Source organism: Topomyia yanbarensis, unplaced genomic scaffold (genome assembly GCF_030247195.1).
Source record: "Topomyia yanbarensis strain Yona2022 unplaced genomic scaffold, ASM3024719v1 HiC_scaffold_121, whole genome shotgun sequence".
Taxonomy (NCBI): Eukaryota; Metazoa; Arthropoda; class Insecta; order Diptera; family Culicidae; genus Topomyia; species Topomyia yanbarensis.
Window position 1 is genome coordinate 74,066 of NW_026683296.1, and position 26,708 is coordinate 100,773.

The 26,708-nt window shown below is 39.4% G+C and overlaps 1 protein-coding gene across 5 annotated transcripts; it reads left to right on the plus strand.

Annotated features, from left to right (window-relative positions):
* The first annotated feature begins 8,530 nt into the window (after nucleotides 1–8,530).
* LOC131694713 (protein rogdi-like) lies at nucleotides 8,531–26,404 on the plus strand. 5 transcript variants are annotated; one of them, XR_009306534.1, is made up of 6 exons: nucleotides 8,531–8,801; nucleotides 13,823–14,162; nucleotides 14,544–14,747; nucleotides 14,809–15,297; nucleotides 15,361–15,833; nucleotides 15,909–26,404. XR_009306534.1 is itself a non-coding variant. In XM_058983191.1 (5 exons), exons 1-5 carry the CDS (start codon nucleotides 8,791–8,793, stop codon nucleotides 15,427–15,429), a joined length of 1,113 nt encoding a protein of 370 aa, XP_058839174.1. In that variant the 5' UTR covers nucleotides 8,531–8,790; the 3' UTR covers nucleotides 15,430–26,404. The 5 variants fall into 5 exon arrangements, 1 of the variants encoding a protein (XP_058839174.1); XR_009306535.1 differs by having other exon boundaries at nucleotides 13,826–14,162; XR_009306536.1 differs by lacking the exon at nucleotides 8,531–8,801 and adding an exon at nucleotides 13,647–13,703.
* The last annotated feature ends 304 nt before the right edge of the window (nucleotides 26,405–26,708 follow it).

Genomic DNA, 26,708 nt, shown 5'->3' on the forward strand with positions numbered 1-26,708 from the left:
AGCCACTGATGCTGAAAGGTGGAAACATTAGTTTTTGAGAAACAAGAACATGCGGTTGATCTTCACGAACAATTTTAAAATTAATATTTCAGCATTCGCTATTTTTGTATTTAACGAATTCATTACAACACCTTTCAATCTCTAATTTTATTCTCATAAAACACATATAACAAGATAACATTACCCAAAACTATCAAACATCTAGTTTTTTTTATTAATGAAGCATGAGATAAAATATCAATTTTGTCTAACGCTTTCATTGGTTCAAAGTTCAAGGACACGATATCTATAAAGTAACACAAATTCGAAATTCTTCGTCTATTTAAATGCCGAAGTTAAAAAAAACATCCAACTGAACAAAATAAAAACATTGTGAACATTGCCGACATCTGTACGATTGCGTGGAAAAAGAAAATAAAATTTCGCCAGTGATTAAAAGGTCGCGAAAATAGCACGACTTGCTTCAAAACAAAACTGTAAAAAATACCCAAATATCATGTTACGAAAGGATTATAATGCAATAAAGTCCGAACGCAGAACCGTGATGTATGTTGATGGATGTCAGACAAGTCTGGTACAAATAGAACTGTCTTTTTCGTTCTTTTTTTATTGTTCGTCCATTAGTAATATGAAATTTATCTTTTTGAAGAAACATTCATCTTGAAGGAAGATTCAAATTTTGTGCGAGACTTTCGACAAGAGGCTCGATGGGGGTTTGGTCGAGTGTGACGTGCATTTTTGGGGGATATCATTTCTTTTACGAAATCCATCCAGGTTATTACTTTGGCATTTTTCCATCTTTCTGGAAAGTATGCTAATTCAAAATTCTTGTTGAATATTTGACCATTGATCTCAAGGTGATTTCAGAAAAGTTTTTAAGAAGAATGTTAAAAATTCCATCATAACATGGAGCTTTCATATTTTTTTAACTTTTTATGGTGGGTTTGATCTCATCACAATTCGTTTCAACGTTTCGTATGTATTCAAAAGCCACCATCAGTTCAAGGCATTGCCAATGGATGCGGGTAGACTTACAGACTGAATGTGTTTATTAGGAAACTTTCAGATTGTTGCTTTTAGCGAAGGGTCAAAATAGGGTTGGGCGGACCCGTAAACAGATACGTTTATGTGCATTCCGCGGGAACAAAAAATCTCCTTCCAGAAATAACATCCAGCCACCTAATAAAAAATTTCGCAGTAGCAGCTTTAACCCGCCTGATGATTTGTTTGTTAGAAAGGCGCGTCTCACTCATTTCAGGTCTTTAGGAGGAAATGGGTGATTCCCTCCGAGTGATTCTCTGGCGTCGGTAAAGGAGAAGTAGAATCCAACTTCTATACTTACTAACAAATAATCCTCCTCCCGTGATATTTGTGGAGTGTGCAGTAGTATATACGGTCTCCAGCAAAGGCAGGGATCGGACTAACCATTCCTTCCCTTTCCTTCCGCGATCTACGTTCAGGCCTGGCCGACGCCGGTATTGATCAATAAACATTCTAGGATTACCAAGAGTTGCACATTGAAAGATGCTTCGCTACTCCCAAGTATAATTATCTACTGATTTCCTGTGCAACTTCAGCTAGTCCAGATCAATAACGGAGTAGCAGCCAGGGGTGGTCGCACAAGCTCAAGCTCAAGGTTAGAACGTTGCACTGGAGTACATACGTACCCCACGCGTTTGGTCGTAATTTTTGCAGGTAAATATGCAAGCAAAAGAAATGTATAATATATCATTTTCTTTGTTTTTTAATTGCAAAAACAACTGTGCATGTGAAAAAACGGAATTTATTGAATCGATGGTACATAAATTGACTTGAACAATATAAGCGAGAAAATCGCGGTTTTGACTTTTTTCCAAGAATAACTAAAACTTTGCAAATTTCTAACCGGCTCCAAAGATGGCATGGGGTACATTTGTACCCCAGTGCAACGTTCTAGGCTGAGTAAGATACCTCGTTTGTAAGAAGTATGTGGTCACCTTCCTTCAAAGCTGGAATTGGTTTCTGAGGTTTTTAAGAACCTTAGAAATTTTTCAGAAAGGTTTAGAATGTGGCTTGATTTGTTCAACCTCTTTCGCGATATTTTCATTTCTTAAGAGTGTAAATTTATTCTTAAATTCCTTCTGTAGATCCTGATAAATCAATTTCATTTCTGTGTTGTTGGTACTGATAAATTTCTAGCATCAGCTATAGAATCATTTAAATTGTGTAATGCCGTAATGTAATCATGATTAAAATTATTCTCAATTTATGTTTTGCACCGTTCCCAATTCGTTTTGTGATAATTAAACACTGAGCTAATGGGACTGGAAACAACTGCTTAAGAATGTGAAAAAGTTACTAGAAGGTGATCAGAATCAAAGTCAGCATGTGTTATTAATTCACTACAATTGTGCTTTGATCTGTCAAAAATAAATCAATTGTTGATGACGACGAATACAGACGAATAGCACGTAGGTCCATTTGGGAACCAAGCTGAATAATAAACAGTCGAGCAATCATTAAAAAGTAGTTTACCGTTGGAATTGTTTTGTGCATTATTCCAGGATCGGTGTTTAGCGTTAAAATAACCGATTATTCCTATTTCTTGTAATTTTTTGTAAGTCTCCATTCATTAAATTAGTTTCCTCACCAATGCATTGCAATGTCAAATAATCTGCACCAATAAAATGATACTAAGATCAGTTTCAACTTCAATACCCAAACACTCGATCACCTTGGTATGAAAAGACGGTAAGACGCGATGTTTGATTCTGCGATTAACCGCTATTGCAATTCCACCGTCGAATCCAACAATTCGATTAAATTGATGAATAAAAAAATTAGAGTTACTCTTCAATTTAATATTTAGATTTAAAAAAGTTTCGGCCATAATGGCTATATGCACATTATGTACCCTCAAGAAGTTTAAAAAAATTCTTTGCACGTTTTTCATGAAAGAGCGTTCCAATTTAATAAATTTAAATGATCATTTAAAGTCATTATTTAAGTTTAAATTAATAAAATTTGGAGAATTTGGCATGGCAGTCATCAATAGAAACATTGACTGCTGCAAAAAATCAATTTTTCTTCCGTAATGCTGCCTAGATCGGTTGTAGCAAAGGAAGCGTTTTGTGAAAACGAAATTGGAGGCGTTAACTTGGATAACATACCTCAATATCAATGTTGTAATGGAGCTCACTGAATGCAAGCACATAGTTATACTTCGTTTATTGATCTCACCTTTCATACAAACGAACAGTTCGGTGTCGCGAGCTTAAAAATGACCGTACTTTCGTGCATGAGGATCAGAGGAGCGGGTGACCTTCATTTGTGATCAAAAAAAATCGTGGCATCCATGTGTTGGCATCATAAAGGCATAATTTTGATTGCTTATCTGCCTCACGAGCAGACTATTATCGCGGCAAGATACTGTGAGACGCTAAAAAATTTAAATGGGCGATTCAGAATAAAAGGAGGGACATGGACTCTTTTGGATGGGACGTTTTGAACTACCCCTCGTATTTCCCTGACCTGGCCCCTTCAGATTTCCATCTCTTCCATTAATGTGTGTGCACTGTTGGAATAAGACCGAGAGTTTTTGGTTGAGGTAAGAAAGATGTTTGGGTTCATTTTTGATTCAATACGAACGACTGAGAATTGTTTCCTCCCCTAGGTTGACGGGTTTAACTGTATTATCGGATCATCAAGTATATTTGTTCATCGTCACTGCTTTAAAATGGTTATTGCTTTACGTCTCGATAGTGGTGTATGGAGGAGACCGAGAGGGCTTATGGGCCTTTTCTATATTTTGTGTTTTTTCATACTTAGCCCAAACTGAGCTTTTCTGTGGGCTGTGTTTGCAGACATTGTTCAACAGTTTAATGGCAGTGTATGTGAGCACGGCTCACAGTGGGAGTCATTGTGTGTCGATTTATCGATCGGTTTCGTCAACCCTATTAGCTGTGTTGTGTTGTAATAATTGTAGTTTTCAGTACTAGTGTACAATTGTTATGTGCTAGTCGTATGTCCATCTGAGTGCGTTCGACTGAGTATTTGTGACAGATGGGTTAGGGAATGGATGCAGAACTGGCGTGTATGTGGGTAATCCTTCTCGGGATTCGTTGGTCACCTTTTACCGGTTTTCAACTCGCGCATTCGATTCGATTCATTCCGGAAAATTGGATTGGACAAATTTAGCTACGATTAATTTACCGACGCACGTGAATCATCCATTCCCGGTCAGCATAGCACGAAAAACTTCTAACGGAATGCAATTGTCGTTAATGGTAAATAAGTATCATTTGCTGACATTTAGACGAGTTCAAGTAGTTTGATTGTATGTTACATGTGTTCTCTTCTTATACTCCATTAATCTGTTTATGCTTCTAGTAGTTTGCTTTTCCACGACTCATGTGTTTCGAACAATTTCGCTTCTACTTAATTTCTTTTCTTTTTTCTTTATTCGGCATACTATTTTTTTTTTTCGTTGCTATATCTTAAATTAGATCCATGCCAACACTCACTAACACAATAAATTGCAAATTCTCTTTTATACACTCACAACCTCTCATTCCAAACATACCAACGTGGCCTTCGTGATTACACAAACCTGGTCACAAAATCGAACGCCCACGATATCGCCAAAATTCCAACACTCCAGTCATTAAGTGAAAGTTTTACCACATATAAGTTTACAAACGCGATCTCAAGCATAAACCCACCTCTCGCGCAATCATAAATCGGTCACATTCGTGAGTCTCTACCCTCGATCCCATCAGCCCAAACTCATGCCTTCAGTTGAACCAAGAGAAAAAAAAACTAGACAACACGTCTAGAGCTCACTATATTCTAGCATCTGAACCATACACTAAAAATTAAGTATTTTCACGATCCGCGCGCGAGTATACAAGAACACGCGAACATGTGAATGACCACACCCATTTAACAAATAATGTATACACGCGAAGTTACATACATGCTAGCACACGCGACAAAAACGTCAACAAACAAACGCTCGGGTTCTTTGCGATCATCCACGCACACCTACGACAACCATCTCGCAAACAGGATAACACCCCGGTGACTAAGTGCACGGTTTATCATTCATCAATTCACAAACGATCTCAGGATTAAACCTCCAAATGCCCATATTCGCGCGATCATTAATCGGCTACGTCCGGTAGTCTCCATCCTTGGCCCTAGTAGCATAGGTGCAATGCCTTCAGGTAGACCAAACAAAAAGATGACGCTCATATCCACTAAACAGCACGTTCCATGGCGACATTAAAATTATTTTATACACACGAAGTCACATACACGCAACAAACACTTTAACATACAAATGATTGAGCGTTTCGCGATCATCCACGCAACCTACACCCGCGGTCTCGCAAACATGATAACATTCCGGTGATAATATGAACATCTCAGCACTTATAAATATTGAAACGCGTCTCAAGCGTGAACCTATAATCTCCTGCGCTCGTGCGATCGATTCACTTCCAGAACTCTCTATCTTTGATACCAGAAGTTAACACCTTCAATTGGACCAATAAAAAAAGAAAGCTCTGATATCCACTGGAAAACACGTTCCATGGCGACATGACCGGTAACTGTCAGAATGTGATCCGTACACCGAAGACTATATATCAGAATGACGGTCCGAGTGGCCATAGGGGACCGCGGGGCAAGTCCGACACGTTAAGCGCAATAATTTTTCTAAAATTCCACAAAGCTCCTAAAATTGTATATTCTGTGCATAATCCTTGTTTAGGTGGTTCTTAACAAAATATAATTTTTTCAGCGTTTCAAAAAATTGAATTCATTAAAAATTATTGGTTGCCAAAAAATGGAGAAAATTGACATTTTAAAAACGCTGCGGGTAAGACCGACACCCCAAAGGGGCAAGAGCGACCCCTTTTTGAACTTTCTTTTTGTCCAATTTTTTCCATTAAAAATGTATTGTGTATGTGTGATAAAGTGCAATTATGTGTATATGAGTATGTGTGATGCAAACGCACGCTTTATGTAGTTTAATCGCGTAACAAGAGGAAGAACATTCGAATGCGTGGTGTTATGAATAAATATTGTTTAACGCATGGTTTATATTATGGTACGGGTTTTCTCAAGTAATTCTTTCGAGTTTTATTGCCACTTGTATAGCCATTATAACGAAGAAGAGCTGTTTTGCAAGCAGATTATATACGCTGTTGCTACATTACATTCACTTAGAAGTGACGCACGCTTCGTAGTAAGTTATCCGGTTCGTGTTGTGATTTTTCGGCACACTGTTGATCAATAATATGTTGTGATTTTTCAGAACACTGTTGATCAATAATCCGACGGTCAATGAAAATTTTTCATCAATATTATTTCAAAATCTCATATTAGATTATACTTTTCATTTCCCGCTGGCCTTCAGCCGAGTTTTAGTGGGCCACATTGCCAAAAAGCACGCTTTCGCATCACACAAACACACAATTACACTTTATCACACATTTTCAATGAAAAAATTGATCAAATTAAAGTTAAAAACTTACCCGCAGCGTTTTTAAAATGTCATTTTTCTCCATTTTATGGCAGCCAATAATGTTTAATGAATCAAATTTTTTGAAACGCTGAAAAAACTATATCTATCACTTATGTGACTCACATTGTTTTTTTCTGTCAGTAGTCACACATACTAATGAAAAATATTTAAAACAGTGTTCTATTCGTGTTTCAAATTGTGGGAAATTTAAAGCAGAATAATCGAGCTGTTCTAAATCTGTTTCAAAAAAGTGCTCGAAAAATAGTACTGCATCTCAGCATTGCGATCGATTTGTTTTAGTCGGTGATGCAAAATAGAACAACCCCTATAGAATACATCAGCGTTGCCTAATAGCAACGTGAATGGATTTTAACCCTTTCATGCTCGACTTGGAACATTAACCAAAATAATCTTTCTTTGAAACTTATCGAGACAAGAAATACGAAAAATCTCTTTTGAACCAGAAAAGTGCTTTTCTCGCAGTGCAGTGCTGGAAGCTGCTCACCTTCCGAGGCTTAATACATTTTTTGAGTATTTTTAATAGCCCAATTTCATGTAAAAGATAGTGCTTTAAGTTGATAGGTTTAATTTGTTTTATCCACTATTAACTAGAATTGAACTGCTCCGACAGAATACAACGATGACATTCATCCTCTAGAGGACATGGACACTTCTATCTTCTGAAATCTGTATGTAATATTTGTTAACATACGTGAGAATTCGGCGCTCTGGCCATGCGACTTTAATATTGTAAAACATATTTCAAACTACAGACACTTTATACACAGACTAGCGAAGTGTCAAAAATTGCAGCCAAACGAGCATGAGGGTTTTGAGAGGGGAAGTACAAGAGGAAGCCCATGCAAAACTTATGGGAGCTTCTGTGATGCCAGTTTACATTCATGGTTGCTAGTTTTACTGTTTTCTCTACGCTAGTCTGTTATATAAAGTGTCTGTATTTCAAACTATTTCTAGATAATATCATATGGGTAACCAACGTTAGCATATCGGACGATGAGCGTTTCCTCCCAGTTTCCGGAATGGCGACTAGATGGCTGAAAATACTTGCCGACGGGCGGAAGACGAATGGACTGACTATCCGCTAACCACCTATGTATGATCTATCTCTGAAACAGAACATTCGATAAGAAGTTGGCTCTGGAAAAGAAACAATCAATACGCAACCTCTTTATCGATACTTTATTCGTATGACCGGTTAATCAGTCACATGCGCATCCGTCTGTTCGTTCGAAAGAGTGATAGATTATGTCTTGTAAATGTTAGCGTACCTGTAAATGTTTGCTCGTTTATCATTTCACCTTAGCCTAGGCTATCACTATCCACTGTCTGATTGGAAGAGAGGACCGATAAGAGAACAAAACAATACCAACTTACCTGTATGTAAATAAAAAAATGTGATGCCCAATTAGGGAGGTAATATTTCTAAAATTTAATTTTTTTGTTGATAATAGTTTGACTATTAAAAATGATTGAATCTATTTTCACTTTGTTGCTATCCCTTCTTACCTATTTAATAAGAATAGTTAGAACAATGGCAGCCATCATTGTTCGACCATCGACGATCGACATATTGGTTTTAATGGTAATGTGAACATAGCGGCTAACCAATATTTCGCAGACAAAATTTTGTCCATTTCTTCTGAGAAGGTTCGCGAAATTCATAAAACTAGAAACGGCAGGTATTCAGACGGGTTAAAAGTTTGATGTGATTAACTTGAACTAATTAAACTAAAAGAGTTTATGGAAGAATGGAGTACCTAAGCATCTATGGTGAAAATCGGTGCATCACTCTAATGTTCTCAGATAAAGTACACAATAAAATACAAAAATTTGAGATTTTTTCATTAAAACTTCAAGAAGATGTGATCAATTCAATTTCCAAAACAGCGGCGCTCAGCGTACCACCCTAGCCCGAGACAGAGAGCGTCCCTCGAAGCATGGTGATTTTTTTTTCGAGATCTCGCAGTTGCTTATCGGAAGCGCCATTTCCAGCACGTCTTAAAGAACCACCGGCACCGAACTGAGCCCCGAATATCAATCTTTCCAGGTCGTCGTCAGTTTAGCGATTGACGTCGAAACATTTGGTTGTGCGGTTTCTGTTGTTGATTCAATGAATTATCGGGTTCGGTATCGTAGCGACTGACAAATTAAGACGGTCTTGTTGTTGACCAAATCGTAAACTCGTTGTATCCGGTGTGCTAGGCCGTGTCAAGTGTTAAGTGGGCCGAATTATTCAGCTAAAGTGAACAAATAAGCTGAAAATGCTTAAATTGTAAGTAGGAAATGTTTCGGCAAAATAATGCACTGATGTTGCAGCGGTCATTTGGAAGACATTAATTAGTGCGATAAGAGCAGCATCTTTGATTGCTTATCAACAGACTAGATTTTTGAAAAACTTTTAGAAAAATCAAAAAATAAATATGTATAGGTCAGATGCTATCTTTTGATTCCATCTGGCATGTGGCTATCCGTTTATCAGGAGACAGCACGTGATTTATTGTCGTGCTTCGATTGGTACTAATTTTCAATGGCATTCGAACTATAGACGAGTTCATGTTTCGTTCTCGGTTGCGGTTAAATGGCTCAGACTGTGTTGAAAATCATTCCAATTCCATCAGTATCTAAATGTGGCCAATGATGTAAATTGTGGTCGAGATCAGCCAGCGTGAAATCAGCTTATATAGATTTATATTGATTTGGATTGATTTATCATCACAAACACAATATAAATTATGGTTTTACTGATCTTATTTACTACCTTCTGTGAAAGATTTTGACCGGGTTAGTATGCTCTTCAAAAATTCCTTAGAAAGAGAGCCATCATGTGCTGGATAAGTCAACTATTGACAAGATTCTCATTTTGTTGGAATGCTATGATAGACGGACAACTTCCCTAATCAAGTTAACACATCACGGTACTTGTGTGTCCTAAACAATGGCGACTGTTCTGTATATTGCAGTGAGTTTTTATAACAAAAATGACGGATCCCTGGCCAGATCTTAAGTTTTTTTTGCGAATTTGTTGATTGTGGAATAATCGTGTTTGTTGGAGACGACTTCTCGTATACCTCCTCGTGTAAGATCAATGTTAGAAAATCAGTATGGTATGTTCGTCGGGTCTTATTGACGCATCTTACTGCTGCGTGTTGAGATCCTCTTCCTTGGTGGTGAAATATTGGGTGCGTTGTCTGCCGCATCTTGGGGGTCATTTGGTCCGTCTTCTCTCGTGTTTTCGTTTATGTCCATGTCGTCATCGGTAGTGCATTCATATTGCTCACGGTCGGATGTTCTTATTTGTTGTTTGTGCTTACGTGTCGCTACTGAACATTTGCTGTAATCGTTGTTACTTCGATGTTGGTAATGGCAGTTGGTTTAGTGGTACTGGGTTCGATCGTTGTTGAGCTGGGGTTTGTGAATGACAGGTCTGCAGTCGTTGGTTTACCAACCGGTTGTGGTTTAGCAAACGACGACTGTATACCGGCTTTGGTCGTATCACGTGGAATTTCCTTAGCAGTCTCTGCGCAAGGTTTCCCGTGGTATAGCGGCTGATCACAATATTGGCATGTAGGAATCTGCTCTGGGTACGTGATTAGTGTTCGTTGAGAATATTCAACACCATTAGGTGAAGTGCATGTGAAAGTCAAGTAAGGTTTTATTGAACGCACTATCACCACGCGAACGCAGTTTTGGAGTCCTGGGAAGAAGTTCCTCCAAGTATTTTCCGTAACACTATTCACCTCTCCGTATTTTGACATGATTTTTTTTTTAAAACGGAGGAACTAGTACGTGGTGCTAGGTCATGTATCTTTATTTCAATGCTGTCAACATCTATATATGTTGGGATACTGTATAAAATGTCATTACATTCGACGACGTGTTTCATGCTGTTCTGGGAAGCAAATGATTCTGCTTGACTAATGTTTTTGAATATCATGAAAAACGACTAGATTTATCGGCAGTGCATGGAATATGATGATCCGGAAAACATTCAAATGTTTTCGCATCAGAAAGCACAGATCCTCGCGCATCTGATTATACAAACGATTCATTCTAACAGGCTTTAAAAGATAGGTCGGAAATTAGATGCGGCCTTGGTAATAGAGGAGAAGTATTGGAGATATCGGTAGTAGAGAAAACTATTATTCCATTGAAATACAGTCATGCTCATTTTGTGTCCCAGTTTTTCCAAGCGTAGATACTACAAAGTTTTTGTTGAGTATTTTACGAGATGAAGGACTTGACCTTTTCAAAAGTCGTTCTACTTTATTGGAAACTCCAAAGGACACAATTGTCCCAAAAAAATGCTGTCAACTCTCAACCCTTATACATGATTCAACAGTTATCATTCCACTCAGACAAGACCATGCGCATTCTGCACGCATATTGATATTCTATGGATTAGTTCCCTAGTTGACCAAATAAACTCTGAACAAACAACGACAATGAGTTGGTCAATCCAAAAAATGTCACCTCGATTGGCACCCAGCGGATACGTGCTCTCTTACAATGCCATCAAATCAACAAACATTTTAAATTACATGCGACAAAATATGTGCAATTTAAAAGATAGCAAAATGAAATTAATTAATTTCATCTAACTGAATTTAATTAAGACTAAGGGAGACAATTGGGCTCTACACTGTTTTCGGACTTAAAAAGTCATTTCAAATACGTGACGTTTAAAATACGTACACTTTTTAGGCGTAAAAAGATAAAATGATTTTATGCATTTGAGTTAAAAGACAACATCTTCCATTTAACCACCTTGACCCCCTTTTGTTGAGTTATCTGTAAAAAATGCTAGTTCATGTGGCTAAGTCTATTGTCAAGGAAGACCGAAAATCAATTAAAGTTTTAAAGATTGGATAAATATATTGCTGTATTTAGAAAGCTAAGCCTCGTTGATTGATGTAGTAGAAGAAGAATTTTATTCCTCATTTAATGACCCTATTTGGACATTTAAATAAAAATAGATAGGGCTATTTTTTACAAGAAATATTATTTGATTTAACAATTAAAACTGGGGGAGATCTTTTTGGTTTATTGTAAGGGAGGCAAATTATACTTTGGAACGACATTCACAAGGAAAATAAATTCATACAATAAAGCAGTAGGATCCGAATCAGGGTTAAGCAGTAGTTTTTGGGCCTGAAGACTGCGATCTGGCATCACAATCCTTGGCGCATGACCAGACAACATGTTCGATGTTACGATAAGCGCCGCCACACTTCACGTTGCAAAAACATTCATAGAAACTGAGTCCAAACCTCCCTTTATATCGTATGAAACTGATGTCATTTGTTTTTTGCAGGTAAATTCCATTTGAGTTTCGGTTGAAAGCGTTCGTCTTTTGGCCTTTACGAAAGCCAAATTGTGTATCTTACAAAAAGCCATTTATTTTAATCCACTACAGTCGTGATTCGCTGGTTAGTCACTTTTTAACTGGGCCGCTTTTTATTTGGACCTCCGCTAGTTGGACCATTGCCCAACTAAAAAGCATTTGAAAGCCAAAATATCTTGTCAAATTTACTTTGACAATCAATCTGACAATATTTAGGGATGTGAACAGATGCATTTATGCTACTAACGTCTGTTTTGGAGAGTTTTTGATATCTGTCAGTCGGTTCAACTAGCGAATCAAATCCGTTAGTTGGACAGAAGGTGTGGCCAGGATCATTTTCTCGAATATTTTCTACATTGAGCATTGCATCGGTCGATACGAGTTGTGATCGAAGGTTGGTTTTCTTGATTTTGAAATGCCGATGACTCACCAGGCTTCGATAATGAGCGACAATGTTACCCCGCGGAATTTGTGGAATAAATTCAATAAAAGTCTCTTAGTAGAGCTAGGCGGATTCTTCAACAAGCTGAATCCGATTCAGTTTAGCTTCGTGGCTTTATTGTTGAATTACAAGACAACATATGAGTACTCCATAATCGAAACGGTGTTTCCTTCGCGGATGAGCGGAGAGATGTGAAGCGATAGGGCTTCTGTTTCGGTACAGAGTCCGGACTGACCTTCTTTGCGACGTCAAATATCCAGCGGCTAGAATATTCCACACCTTCGTTAGTATTGTTTCGATTACGTATTCGTAAGTCCGTACCCCAAATAGTGCTCATCGCTGTTTTTCTCTGAAATCCGTCGACGAACCAGCGTTTTTAGCTTTCATCGATGTTTTCATTTGTATTTCTATTTTTCACTTATATTTGCAGATTTTCGGGCGATCAAACATCCAAAAAGCTCTTGTAAGCGAAGCGTATAGCTCAAAGCAACCTTTGTCTCACCATAGGTTAAGAGATCGTCCGCTGGTGTTTGCGCCGGGTTCTCGTTCCGTCTGAGCTTAAGGTTGGAGAGAGAATCGGCAAAAATCGAAAATGAAAAAAGCAGTTTTTTTCACGAGTGTTAGATCTTCATAAAAATCAATCAGCAGTACTGTAACAACATTTTACATAAGCTGATTGATTTTTATGGAGATCTAACACTCGGTGTGAAAAAACTGCTTTTTTCGTTTTCGATTTTTGACGATTCTCTCTCCAACCTTAAATCACGGTGCCGAGAATCAAATTTAGCAGACACTTGTACTCTTCCTCTGGATGAAGATCTTGTTTTGATTCGATGATTTCAGATTAGGACCATATGTAGGTGTTCTTTTATCCTCTCGATTGTTATTGTTAATGTTATTTATTTATAAAAGTGTTAACCTCCAGGATCATTCATCTTTTTCTGGAAATCATTGCGGCCGTTATTGTTTTATTGTTAAGAGAATGATTTGAAATTTGTTTTAATGATCTGGATTCATCGGTGGATTAATATTTTGAAATCGGTTAAAAAAATGGAAGTTAAAAGCCTTTAATCAAATAGTGAACCTTTCTGCGATATTTTTCTTTTTGTCATGTTGTTCTACGTGGTTTTAGTATCAAAAATACCGATATTTTCGTATCGATTGGCTACGTAAATTTTGCTGTGTTGAGTGTTATCATCAGAGGAGAAACGCGCTAGATAAACGGCCAAATTGAATTGTTTCATGACGTTATGAACGCACTCCAACCGTTCGTTTCGTCTCTGTAGCGTTCGTTCGAAAACGCTTGCCTGACAGATCAACCAAGTGTCAAAAGTGAAACATCAAAACATTCCGTCATTTGAGCAATTTGCTGTTCTTTTCTGTGCTGTTGTGTAGGTTCCGTACAATTTCTGTAGGGCAAACCAAATTAAATTTAAAAATTTAGTCATCCGACATCGGGACGTGCTGTGTCGCATAGTTTAACCAGTGTTCTTTTCCATTTCCGACACAGCAGCGGTCCAAATTGGTTCTCCAAGCCGCAGTCGCGGAAGAAATCTAACGGCCAGCGAGCGACGGTGACTTTTGCGGATCAGCAGCAAGCTCTGCAAAAAACGCCACGGAAAGGTCATCGCGAGCCTAGTCCGCTTCTACAGCACCAGGTATCGTGGTCCAGCGTCGGCAGCCAATCGAGCGTAGGTGGCGAAAGTTTGTTTTCCAGACAAAACAGCATCCGGCGGAGCGGTACCAGCCAGAGTAGTAGCGCAAGTTACAGTGCCAGCAGGAGGCCGCCGCCACCGAGACGACCGAGGAGAATCATGGCCGATACCGAGAAGGAGGAAGCGGTTAACTTGGTAAGTGGTTTTTTGTGTTGCGCGTCTGGAGGTGGTACTGTTGGTACGAGATGTTAAATTGTGTGGCCTTGGGCTATTGTTGTTTAACCTCCGTGTACTAGTGTTATCGCGATGTCCTCTTTGATTTACGAGTTTCGAGATATGAATTATTTATTGTTTGCTTGAAGATCACTGTCGAATCAGTGCCACTTGAGCGAATATTAAGCGTTTACCATTATTCGTTTATTAGCGTGGGGAGTGGGCAAACTTACGCTTGATAGACTGCTTGTATATTAGTTCTTTTCTGCGTCCTCAAGTAATGAGATTGATAGATTGAACTTTAGATGATAATGTCACTGTTATGTCGAGCCGTGGCTAAAAATGTTTTTCTTCCCTACGCAGCAAGTGGAGTTTGAATGGGTGCTACACGAAGAAGTTCATTCAGTGCTGAAACAGCTGCATACTATCCTGGTAGAATGTGCACATCGTTTTCCAGTACCTCTGTATGGAAACGAGGGCAAAAAGCAGGATAAATTCGTTTTGACGGCTGCCCCAGAACAACTTAAGTGTGTCGTCACACTAACGGGCGACAGTATCACTCATGCGGTTAGTTTCTTGACGGTATAAATCATAATATCGAAAAGTTATTTATTTTTCTCCTTTTTAGGATATTAACTTCAAGGTGCAGCGCCAGCAGCAGCAAACTCAACGGACCTCTATCACCCAGGATTACCCGTGGAAGATCCAACAGGTGCAGGACGCTGCCAATCACCTTCAGCAAGCAATAAATACCATTGATAATGTGGACAGCTCGTACAATTTCAAAACCTCCGACGAGGTGTTGCACATCCTAGGAAACATACTGGGAGCACTGCAGCGGGGTCGAACTTCTTTGGTTGTGCCCCGCAAGAAACCTATCGATGAGCTCATGAAGAGCCGAAACATGAAAGCCTTATCACCGAATCTGCCGGAAGATTTAGCAATTAGCTTTTACATCCAGAGCCATAAGCTGATTTTTGTGGCTTACCAGCTTACGAATTTCCAGGGTACGATGAAGTTTGATTCGTGTCAGGCGGAATGCTCGGTTCCTTGGCTGAACGAGGTGCTGGTACTTTTCACGGTGGCGCTACAATTGTGTCAACAGTTGAAAGATAAGGTTTTTATGGGAATACAACACGTTTACGAAGTGATATCTTAAATTGTTTATTTTTCGTTAAAGATTTCGGTATTCTCGCAGTACAAGGACTTTACCGTTGGCTCTCGATCGGTGTCCGCTCTGTCCTACTGATTAGACCATTCGCCGGCAGCAACGGAAACACTTCTGTCATGCCCGGCTTAGGAAGATACAGGATTTGTGGCAATGGATGTCGTTCCGTCATTCCCGTTCGAAGCATAGCTCCTCAAATCTCCCTATTACTCTAACAAATTAATCTAACATCCTGATAGTTTGTAAGAAGCGTGTAAAGTTCCCATTTATACCTTTGTTCAAATCGAAGATATTTAGTGGTACGAAATTTGGTCGACTTCCTGCTGGGATGCCGACCGTTGTTGAAAATATTGATGTTTGTTAAAAGTAATTACTCGTGTTGTTATCAGTATAAGAATTGCGATAAGCTGCGATGGGTAGGTTTTATTGCGGACTTTGCTCCTTACAATGTTCAACGAGAACGGGAATCCCATTTATAGCCGATAGTAAGTTATTTATCAACGAACTCACCTTTTATCAGCTGCCTAATTGTTTGTTTTTATCTTTTCGGTGTCTGGTAGGATGTAGTTCATTGATGTATGATGATCTTGATTTGGCAGACGGCGGGCAAACAATACATTTAGATAAGTGAAAACGGTACTTAAGAAACGTAAGTAATCCAATCTGATAAATAGTGGCAAAAATTGACCCAACCTCTGCGGAAAAGTGCGGTCATATTTGCGTGATGTTGTAACAACAACTGAAACGTTTAGGTGGAATAGATTGTACTTTAACCCTTGTGAAGGCAAGCTAAAATCCTAACATTAAAGGGCAAGCCGGGCCTCTCAGGCCCGTCTAAATTCAAGCTCCTTTTTGCCGTTCTCATATAGAAAGGTTATGCAATCGGTCGAAATTTCGACTTTTTAACCGAGACCCGCGCGAGCCAAATCTCTTATACCATTCGACTCAGTTCGTCGAGGTCGTAAAATGTCTGTATGTGTGCGTGTATGTATGTATATATGGATGTATGTATGTGCCAAACAATCTCACCGATTTTTCTCTAAGGTGGCTGGACCGATTTGTACAAATTTAGTCTCAAATGAAAGGTGCAGCCTTCCCATCGGTCGCTATTGATTTTTTTATTGATCCGACTTTCGGTTCTGGAGTTACGTGTTGAAGAGTACAATCACACTGCAAATTTCCATAGAAACTGATACCACCATGATGTCCAAATGATGCAATATATATTAAAATATGTGCAACATTACTTGGCTTTGCATGTCTAGATCATTAATGACCCACCGAAGGCACTTCGACCACATTGGCCAGCTATGGCGGTTCTTGATGCATCGGGGGAACTTACCAAGTTCCTAAAATAATGTCATACCTATTTCTCAGCGAATTCTTTACCGATTTTTACAAACTTGGTTTCAAATGAAACGTACAGCATTCCCATTGGTTCCTGTTGAATTTCTAATTGATCCGACTTCCGGTTCCGGAATTACAGGATGATGAGTACGAACACGCAGTAAATCCCGATTTCAGTGTATAAGGCGATGGATGTAAAAAGGTCAAATTTTTTTTCCAAAAGGTGAGTACTCGGAAGATCACGTCGACTGTCGATTGGTTCTGAGCTCCATTTCGTTTGAACACGACCAATAAATGTTTCTGGGTTGCTATTAATTTCTTCTGATGCATAACCGGAGTAGGGGAGAGAGGGTAACAATGAAACACATTTTTTCTACAATTTAATTTTGATGATAATACATGTTATTTGTGTAATCAAAAGTGATACATAGTGCCACTATGTTGTTAACTAACACATATATTTTTTCCAGCTGGTAAAATTCACGGGAAATAACATTTTTTGGATAATAAACAGTTGGTGGTAAAATGTATCAGTGTGCCCCATGGGTAGGAACTATGAAACACGATGTCGTCTATAGTGAAATATTCTACTTATAAATTTTATTCTTTTGTTTTGACGAAGAATGATCCTAACGCTTTGAATTAAAGTTATATTGAGGCGAAAATCGTTTGTTTACGAAAGAATCCACTATATCATCGCGTAACATCGAACCACCATATATGCATATTAGCTGCAATCCTGAAATAAGAGACAATTTCTACAAAATTTGGCCAAATTTACTAATTTTGCACTATATGAGTAGTATTTAGTGTGGAAAATCGGAACCCATTGACATTTTGAGACAGACCACAAAAACAAACAAAAATCACTGTTCCCCATACGCCATCGTTTCACAGTTACCCAATGGGTCTATTCATGAAAATTGTGAAATCACACAGAACCATGAGTAGTTACCAAAAAACTTTGTTCGCGGCAAATGTTGAGCATAAAATTTGCAATAAATAGCAATAGACTAAACATTTATTCAATGAATGGTAATTCATAAAGATGGAATAATGTTTATCATTGCAAATTTACTCTGGCTATCACAAAACAAACAAATATCCATTAAAAGAGATAGAGTTATCAGATCTCTTCCAAAATATAGCAACACGTGTAAAGAATTAGAAATTGTGAAATATGAGGGAATTAGACGATTCCGATCATGCATTGTGATTTTATTGCGAATGTTTCATAGTTCCTGCTGATCCACTGTTACCCTCTCTCCCCTACATATTTAGATTCTTCTTCCCAGTCTGTATCAGATTCATTGTCGGAAGCAATATCATTCGCATCTTCTTCCTCGCTTAGCATATCAGCTTCGGCATCATCTGCTGTTGAATTTGCTCGAATTTCTTCCATTATTTCAGATTCTTTGAGACGATTGAAAACATGGGCATATCGTTTTATAGCCATTTAATTTTTTTGTTGCTTTTAGATCCTACAATTTGAATAATTACGACAACTATAACACAAAGAATAGACAATAACGACAGAGTTAGGTTATGTTGTATCCAAATAATTGTCAAGTAGACCACAGTGGGTGACATAAAAGTATTTACCCAAAAAATATGACACACGTCACTATCGTATGCTATTTTTACATTTCTTATAAATGAAATGTATAGAATTCGCTCAAACTTTCAAGATTTTTTTCTTTTAAGAAAATGTAAAAAGATAAAATCAATCAAAACATGAAAAAAAATCCTGCTAATTTGAAGATGAACTCTTCAAAATGTTGGATAAATATTAATGTATAAAACCCGTGGTATTCCTAGTAAATGTTGCATGCACACCGGGCCTGCCAGGCCCGGTTTGCCTTTTTGTGCATATAAAAAATTCAAACATAGCTGCGCATCACTCCATCGATGAAAATTTCACAATTCTTTATTTTTGTTATAGATTTCAAAGCTACTTATCAAAATTTCCATGCCCAAGCTTATACTGCATACACATTTTTTGTAACTAAAAAATTGTAACGTGCCGGGCCTCTGGGACCCGGTTGCCTTTTTGAGGGTTAATTACAAGCATCCATGAACTGAATCAGTAAAGTACACTACGGAGTAGGTGGTTTAAAAGGGGATGATTGTGGCGGGAACTTTCGAATCCTCCTTAAGGCTGGAATCTCGATATTCAAAAAAAGCATTAGTTAACTGAAATAATGGGATAGAATCTAAGCAGGTCGTTTATTTTTAGTTATTTTATTCAAGAAAAATATAAAGCTAAATTCGCTACTAGTGATTTATTTTTTATTCCTTGTATCATTTGTTTGGTCCGAGAAACCTGGCATTGTAATCCAAGCAGAGGTACGTAGGATAACTTATGAAGGGAAGTAGTGTAGTTGATGCTACACTCATTAAAAATTGGGTGTAATCAGTCTATCTCTTTCTTTATACTACAACGGTGTAGCACAGAGTAAAAAAAACGAAAACGCTTTAAGCTTCCAGCACCGGTTAAATATTTTAGCTATGATAACGAATGAGCTGGAACTCATATGCTTTAGTTGAATGTTTAGAGTATGTTTTGTGGGTACCTTCATGTTTCCGGACACGACAAGCACATTTTAACAAAATTCATTTGCAGTAACTCGATTCCTTTGGAAGCAGACAGACAGAAATTATAGGAGATATAATAAATTGAAAGACAAGCCAAAGGCAAATGCAAATGCAAACGTGTGCTAGTTAGTTAGTTGTTTATTGCAGCTTTAACCACGATGGGTCATTCGCTGATAAAAGGATTCAAGTTATACATTTGATTTCTTGTTGTTTCTTGTTTCTAGATGTTCTCCAGAGTTCTGTCAGATGCTATCGTGATATTTGCGTCAGAATAAGTTGTTGGATGGGCCGCAAGAAACCTCCCCATAACTCGGTGGAGTGTGGCGGAGGGCCGCGTTAGGTTTTCATCTTGTTTGCCGCGTCGTTAGATGCCGTCGTATAGTCCGGCATCCTTGATGAAGTATAGTAATGCTTGCTCCTGGGATGAAGTATAGTAATGCGTTCGAGAGGATGTCTCTGGTCGGGGGAACCTTTGATTTTTTGCGTATGGCCGCGGGATTTTCGCCAGTGGAAATTGATTTGGATGCTTGCGTTGAATTCTCGAATGATGTCGGTTGTTAGAGGGAGGCCAATCGATCTGTGTCAACATTCCCTTTTATTCCGCTGTGGCTTGTAACCCAGCAGATGGACAAGAGTGGTTCGCGGTAGCCTTCAATGGCCTGTACGAAAGGGTGCTTCGATGTTCCGCTCCCGAAGTCCTTTAACACGGAGAGCGAGTCGGTGAAAATAACCGTTGGGGAGTCGGTGGGTCTTTTTTCCGTTGCTACTGCCAGGGCGGCAGCCTCTGCTGAGAAGATTGACCACGAGGAGGACAATCGGAAGGAGAGCCCGCTCTCCAAGCCACTGATCCTCGCTCCCACTCCATCGTCGGCCTTGGATCCGTCGGTGAATATTTGAAGGTGGCCTGAATATTTCCGGTTGACTAGTTGTTGATAGTGGGCTCCGATGCGGTTAGGGGGGTCGCCTGCTTTGACGACCAGGGATAGGCTGTAGTCGATGTTGTGATTCGGGTCGTTTCACGCACGATGTCTCACCGGCAGTAGGCGGGCGATTGGCGGTAAGGGGCTGTTTGCGTTCTTGTTGTGGAGGTCCGTAGCTATGAAAAGAGCGAAGCATTCACCTCTTGAGTTTTTTTTCCATGAATCCGAGGCTTCTCCTGAATTCTGTTTCTGCAACTGCCCAGCTGCAGGGAAGAACTCTCGCCTCGACGCAGGCGGATTCGGCAGGTGTGCTTGGTAGAAAGTTGGAGGCTAGTCGGACGGCTCCGTGATACAGCGGGTTGAGTACCTCAACCAGTCCGTCTAGGTAGCGACAGGTCAATTCGATCCCGTGGTATATCCTGCTGTGGATTGAGGCGCGGCTCACGTTGATTGCGGTTTTTCTGTTGTTTTTGGGGTGACGAGAGCAGATCGTTTGGACTAGCCGCTTTCGGCTCTCGCAATCCCTCTTTACTTGACGGAAGTGTGGAACAAAGGTCGCTTTTCTGTCTAGTGTGATGTCGAGCACTTTCGGCTCTTTTCGGAAGGGTATCTGGACCCCGTTGAGCGAGACCGGTGAAGCTCCGGTTGCTAGAGCCCATCGTCCGACCGCGGTTTCGGTGGCTTGTAGGGAGATCCGGGTACGGGGGATCGTTTTTTTCCAATGCGACTAGGATGATGTCCGCGTAGTAGTATAGTGAGGGTAGTGAATCGAATGTTGAGTTCATCCTAACTAGGAATAGCGTTACTGCAAGCACTGATCCTTGTGTTATTCGTCGGAGAGTTCACCGCCGATGTATACCTGGAATCGTTGGTCTTTTAGGTAATTCTGAATGGAGGCTCCGAGATTGCCCTGGATGCCCCATCGGCGCAGCTCTTGCAGTACTCCTTCACGCCGCACTGTATTGTAGCCTTTCGCCACGTCTAAGATGTCGATGTCGGCATTAAAGTTTTTCGCTCTCGCTTCTTCGATCAGTTCCTCGAAGGATGCCAAGTGGATTCCTGTCGCGAGTCCTTTCCGGAAGGCACATTGGCGGTTGTCAAGAAATTTGCCTTCTTCCAGCCATGTAATCAGCCGTCGGTTCTTTCTAGAATATTCGCGGTACATGAAAGAAGGCTTATGGGACGGAAGTCGCTCGGCGATCGTGTGCCTTTATTCTTTTTGGGGATGGGCCCTATGTAGGCAAGTTTCCAGTCGTCTGGGAAGTTTCCACCTTCCCAGATTCTATTGAAGGCATCAAGGAGTGCCCTTTACCCGCCTGGGGGTAGATGTCTTAACATTGGGTACCGTACTCTGTCGGGGCCAACCGATTTTCCGCGGGCTGTCCTAAGGGCGGCAGTGAGTTTCGTGCCGGAGAAGGGTTTGTTATATTCCGCAGTAGAGTTTGGTGAAAAGTGGTGGGGGTCGCTTCGAGACGTGTCTTGTACCGGACGAGGGCGTCGTTCGCGGATAGCGATTGGAAATGGCTGCCGATTCTGTTTGCGATTTCCCTTGGGTCGGTGATTGTTACATCGTTGATTGCCAGTGAGAAACTGTTTTGTCGCCGTTTACCGCTGAGAGCATTGACCCGTCTCCATAACTCAGGTATCAGGGAATCAGGGTGTATGCCGTCCAAGAAGTTGGACCAACTGATTTCTTTGGCTTCTTGGATGGTTTGACTAGCTAGATTGCGGAGTCTCCTGAATTCGGCTGCTTTTTCATCACGTAGGGGGTGGTCAAGGGGAGTTTTTTGTAGAAGACGTAGTGCTTTCCTACGTGTCTTGATGGCGGAGGCGACGTCTGGATTCCACCAGTAGAGGGCGCGGCGGGGTCAAGCATGTGCTAAATATGAGGGGTCCGCAAGGGATGACATTCCCAACGGGTTTTAACCGAAACTGTTTTGTCAAGTTGCTGACTTTTTATGTGATAAGGGATCATCCATAAATGACGTAGCATTATATGGGGGAGGTGGTAGTATTGTATTTTGTGATGATGTGTGACGACAGGGGGGTAGGGGGTCATGTCATGCTACGTAGCTTTTTTAAAGGGGAATAACTAACATCGTTTTTTTATTTTTTTAAATTTTACGAGGACAAGGGGGGGGGGGAGAATTACCGTCAAGCTACGTAATTACCAAGAGGGGTATTTAGAGGTTTGTGACGAAATGCTACGATGGGGGAGCGGGTGTTAAAAATCACTCAAAAAATGCTACGTCATTTATGGATCGTCCTCAACCTATAAGTGAGGCCGATTGAGCTAAAAATTTTACACAGTGACTATCTTCGTTGAGTAATATCTACATATCAAGACCAGTATTTTGACGGGACAATTTTGAATAGCTGTGATCTGGTTGGTGGATTGTTGGATATTATTAGATTTGAATCGTCAGCCCAAGTACCGTCACGACATTCCGGTTCTGTCCCAGACATTATCCAACTAACTGTGATAGGATTTTACACATTCATCTAAGAAAATCGGTAGTATCAAGTCATACAGCAAGTGAATAGTTGACATTTTTGCTCAGCTATTCCCTGACTTGTCTTTCAATATATTGTTCAAGCCTTAGATATCGGATGGGCTCAAGTTCATTGTGGTTCTTCGAAAAAAGGAATTTAAAACGCCTGGGTAATATGTATTACATGTCTTCTCTTTATTTGCTGTAATGAGAATGCTAACAATAGTTGCAAAGATAGTCGTGTCGGATGTGTAGCTGAATGTGTGCTATGAAATGTGGTTTAGCCCGAGTAAAAAAACGACAATTCTAACTGCTACATTATATTTCCCATAATTTCTGTCTCTTCTCTCGTATTCACCATTGCGCCCACAGTGTTGAGATCAATGGTGTATTCAACGATTCGAGTTTTTCATGCGAGGATCTACTGAAGCACGAGATTGGTTGTTTCAAGGACTCCTTGCTCCGGCGAGCAAAGATTTTGAACGGCAACCGCACTGGATGGGACAAAATGATGTGTGCTTTCAAGCTCGTGTCGGGTATCTTTTGGTAGGAGAGTCCGTATTACCATGGCCTACGCACGAACAGTGTCCGAGCAAACTGAAACCATCTCTTAAATCTTAATCTTTTGCAGAAATATTAAAAAGAGCTTCGCCACAAAAATGACAAATCATTATGCTCTCTTTGCTCTCTTTTACTGAGATTGGTTGTGATAACTTCAATTTTTCTCTTGGTTGACCGCTAAATATACCAACCGAAACCAACAGTTTTGATCTTAGAAATTTAAGATAAAACAAGTAATTTTCAGCGCTTTCAGGAACCCCAAAAATCTCATGTGAAATTTCTTTCAGAGATTCAAATTAGAGTAGGAAGCATTGGGCACCGGCGATTTTGTGATATTGCGGAGCTCTTTCAGGCATCGATTGATCAACCTTACTCCACGAGCTTTGCTACAACTTTAAGAAGCAGGTTCTCGTTTGTTCTTTTTGTAACACTTCTGGGTATCACTTTAAAGCTAAATGGACTAGCCGCCAAGAACCCAAAATCGCATGCTACTTTTGTTGTTGAAGATAAGCCGACCGATCATTGCTCTCCACAATCGCTTCTTGATCCCCTTTAAATGAAGGTTAAGTTGGGCAAAATAAATCTAAACCAAGCATATACTGAATCATTTTTAAACATTTCAGATATGTTGCTTAAAATAAATTTTGTTCTACGAAAATTAAAAATCTCACCCGGTCCGAAGAAATCGACATGCACGCCCCCAAAAAAGCGGAGTCACTTGGACAAACTCTGAGAGGTGGAACTGCTCGCTTGTGGTCTTTACATTTTACACAGGGACAAAAGGGTAAATAACCGGTCTGTTGTTTTTCATCTGCTATCGACAACAAATTAGATCGTGAAGTCAGAAATATTCCCCATTCCCTTCCATAGGAAAAGCAATGGACCCGATGACATGTCGGATGAGAACTACACACTTAGGTTTTTTACCGAACCCCGCATTTTTTACCGACTTTTACACAGCTGAACCTAAGACAAGACGTGACAATAGGGATGGGGGGGGGGCGTTTTTGTTCCAATTTTACGTCAGAATGGTCCAGCCCATGATTGGTTGATGCTGACTTTTTGCACCGTACGCAGTGTTACTGCAGGGATAGCGAAATGATGTTTGGCAGTGTTGCTATATTTATAGGAAAAGACTGTCATTCCTTTTGACAAATAAAATTATTATCGCTAAAAAGTAAAAATGACTAAATTGAACTGAAATTGTGCGGCAAAGTGAAGCATGCATTTACCGTATACGTGGTTGATAAACTTCAACAAAAATAAGACAGAAACCACACTATAATCTAAAATTAGTGCCCTTCATCAATATAGACTTATCCAATTGGGTTGGTATTGTGCCGTTTCGACGTTTCAATTGGGAGGAGAACAAATCTTTTACACGGCGAATTGGGAGGCAAACAAACCGCTTCTGGGCCTGAGGGGTGGGCGATAGTATAAAAATAAATAAAAATAAAAATAAATTTAAATGTCAGATATCTCAATAGTGGATTCAAGATTCAAAATATTGCCGGCATAAAATAAATTAACAAGACTGCATGTTCATTAATAAAAATAGCAACACTGTTCGGAGATTTCAGCAGGGTGAAAATGTGCGAAAAGAAGAATGCTGAAGAAAAAATAAGAAGCCGATTGTCACGTAATGTCTTAGGTCATTTCAAACGAAAATAGCGGAAGCATCAGACAATAAGTGTGTACTAACAGTGCTGCGAAATTCCCAAATCAGTTACCTATTTTTGCTTGTATTTGCCGAAACCAACATTCAGATTCACCGCTTCCCTCATTCATTAAGTTTCCAATTGACTGAAACTTCATGCGGAATCGAATGCTTGAGTGTAGTGGACATATAAATTCCTTCACCAATCAAAGCATTAATTTGATATTATGTAAACAGATTGAAGTCAGAAGTTGGCATCTTCTACATTTTCGAACATATCCGAACCTGAATGCGCTGTGTCCGGAGAACGAATGACGAAGGTAACGAACCAAACATTTCTTTCATCGCGGTGGGCATGAATTGAATTTTGTTTCTCTATCAAGTTCACGTCAATTTTGTCAATTTTTTTAAGCTTTGACTACCAATAAGCACTTGCTCCTCCAACAAAATAAGAATGAGGTATCAGACGCTTCGAAGAGTGTAATTTAAAAAAAAAATCTTGATTTTAGTTGCTCGATTAGTTTTATGTGTTTCTGATTATTGTTATAAGTTGAAGGCATATTGTTTTCGGTATTTTTCTTTTCTGTTAATTTATTGAGTTAATAATTCTACGCCTATCTGGCTATCCCATGATCGAAAAAAAAACAAAAAAGTAATGTGATGGAAACACACTATTCTTATGTAAACAAGCAAAACATTCCGCCATAGAGTGTTGTAAAAGTAGAAATTAATCAAACATGTGTGTCAATTTGGTTTTAGCTAGTCTGTAAGAAAATACTAACATTTTAAACTAGGCGTTAACCTATTATATTGTAACGTATGACTACTACTTTAACTCTCAGCAGTTTGCGACTATCCGCTATATAGCTTCAGAAGTTGAATTACTAATATAATAATCGTTGGCGCAAAACTTAAAACTATGTAAAAGTTCGATTTATTTGTGTTGTGTTGACTGACGCAGATCGGTACATACTAAACTGGAAGTGATATGAAGTAATAAGGTTTAGTAATCTAAACTTTTTAATCATATATTCTGATTCCATATTTAGCCCACTTATTGAATTAACGAACGAGTATTAGAAATTTTAAACTCATCAACCTGTCACTTGATCGAAAGCTTGAACTATGAAACGACAATAACTACTTATAAAGCAAACCGAGTTCTTGTCAGGAAATTCCATAAAAATAAAATCTGTTTTTTTTCGCTCTTTTGCGACACATTCATGCCGAGCTAAGCGCCGAACAAATCGAACATTTGTATACATAAGCCGAATTAAAATTACCTGGTAATAGAGATAAAAAGTACACCCGCGTTTGTTGTGTTCCCCAAACCACTTGCCGTTACAAATAAAACAACCACACTCCTGCAAACAGAACAACCATAAAAGCGTACCCATCGGAAAATAATTGAACCTTTGTCCAGAGCAAAAACAGAACAGGTGTAAAGTTAATGAAAATGAGAAAATAAAATCAATTCAACCGCAGCCAAATTGTTGTCAATTTTTAATCCAATGATCCAACGGGTGTAAGTGTTTTTCTTCTTATGTTTCTCTAATACGAATGATCCGTATGGCGTCAGTTTGAAAAATAAATTACGTTTTTTTGTGAACGATTCTCGATGCGCGTTTTTTATTATAACATAAAGTGAAAATTTCACAGTCCGCTGGATTGATACAAAAACCTGATTACTATGGGTAATCGTTTCAAATTTTATCGGGTTGATCGAATACGATAACAATTTTTGCATACCACCACGCCCAGGGAATCAGATCATTTAAGCCCGGTTCA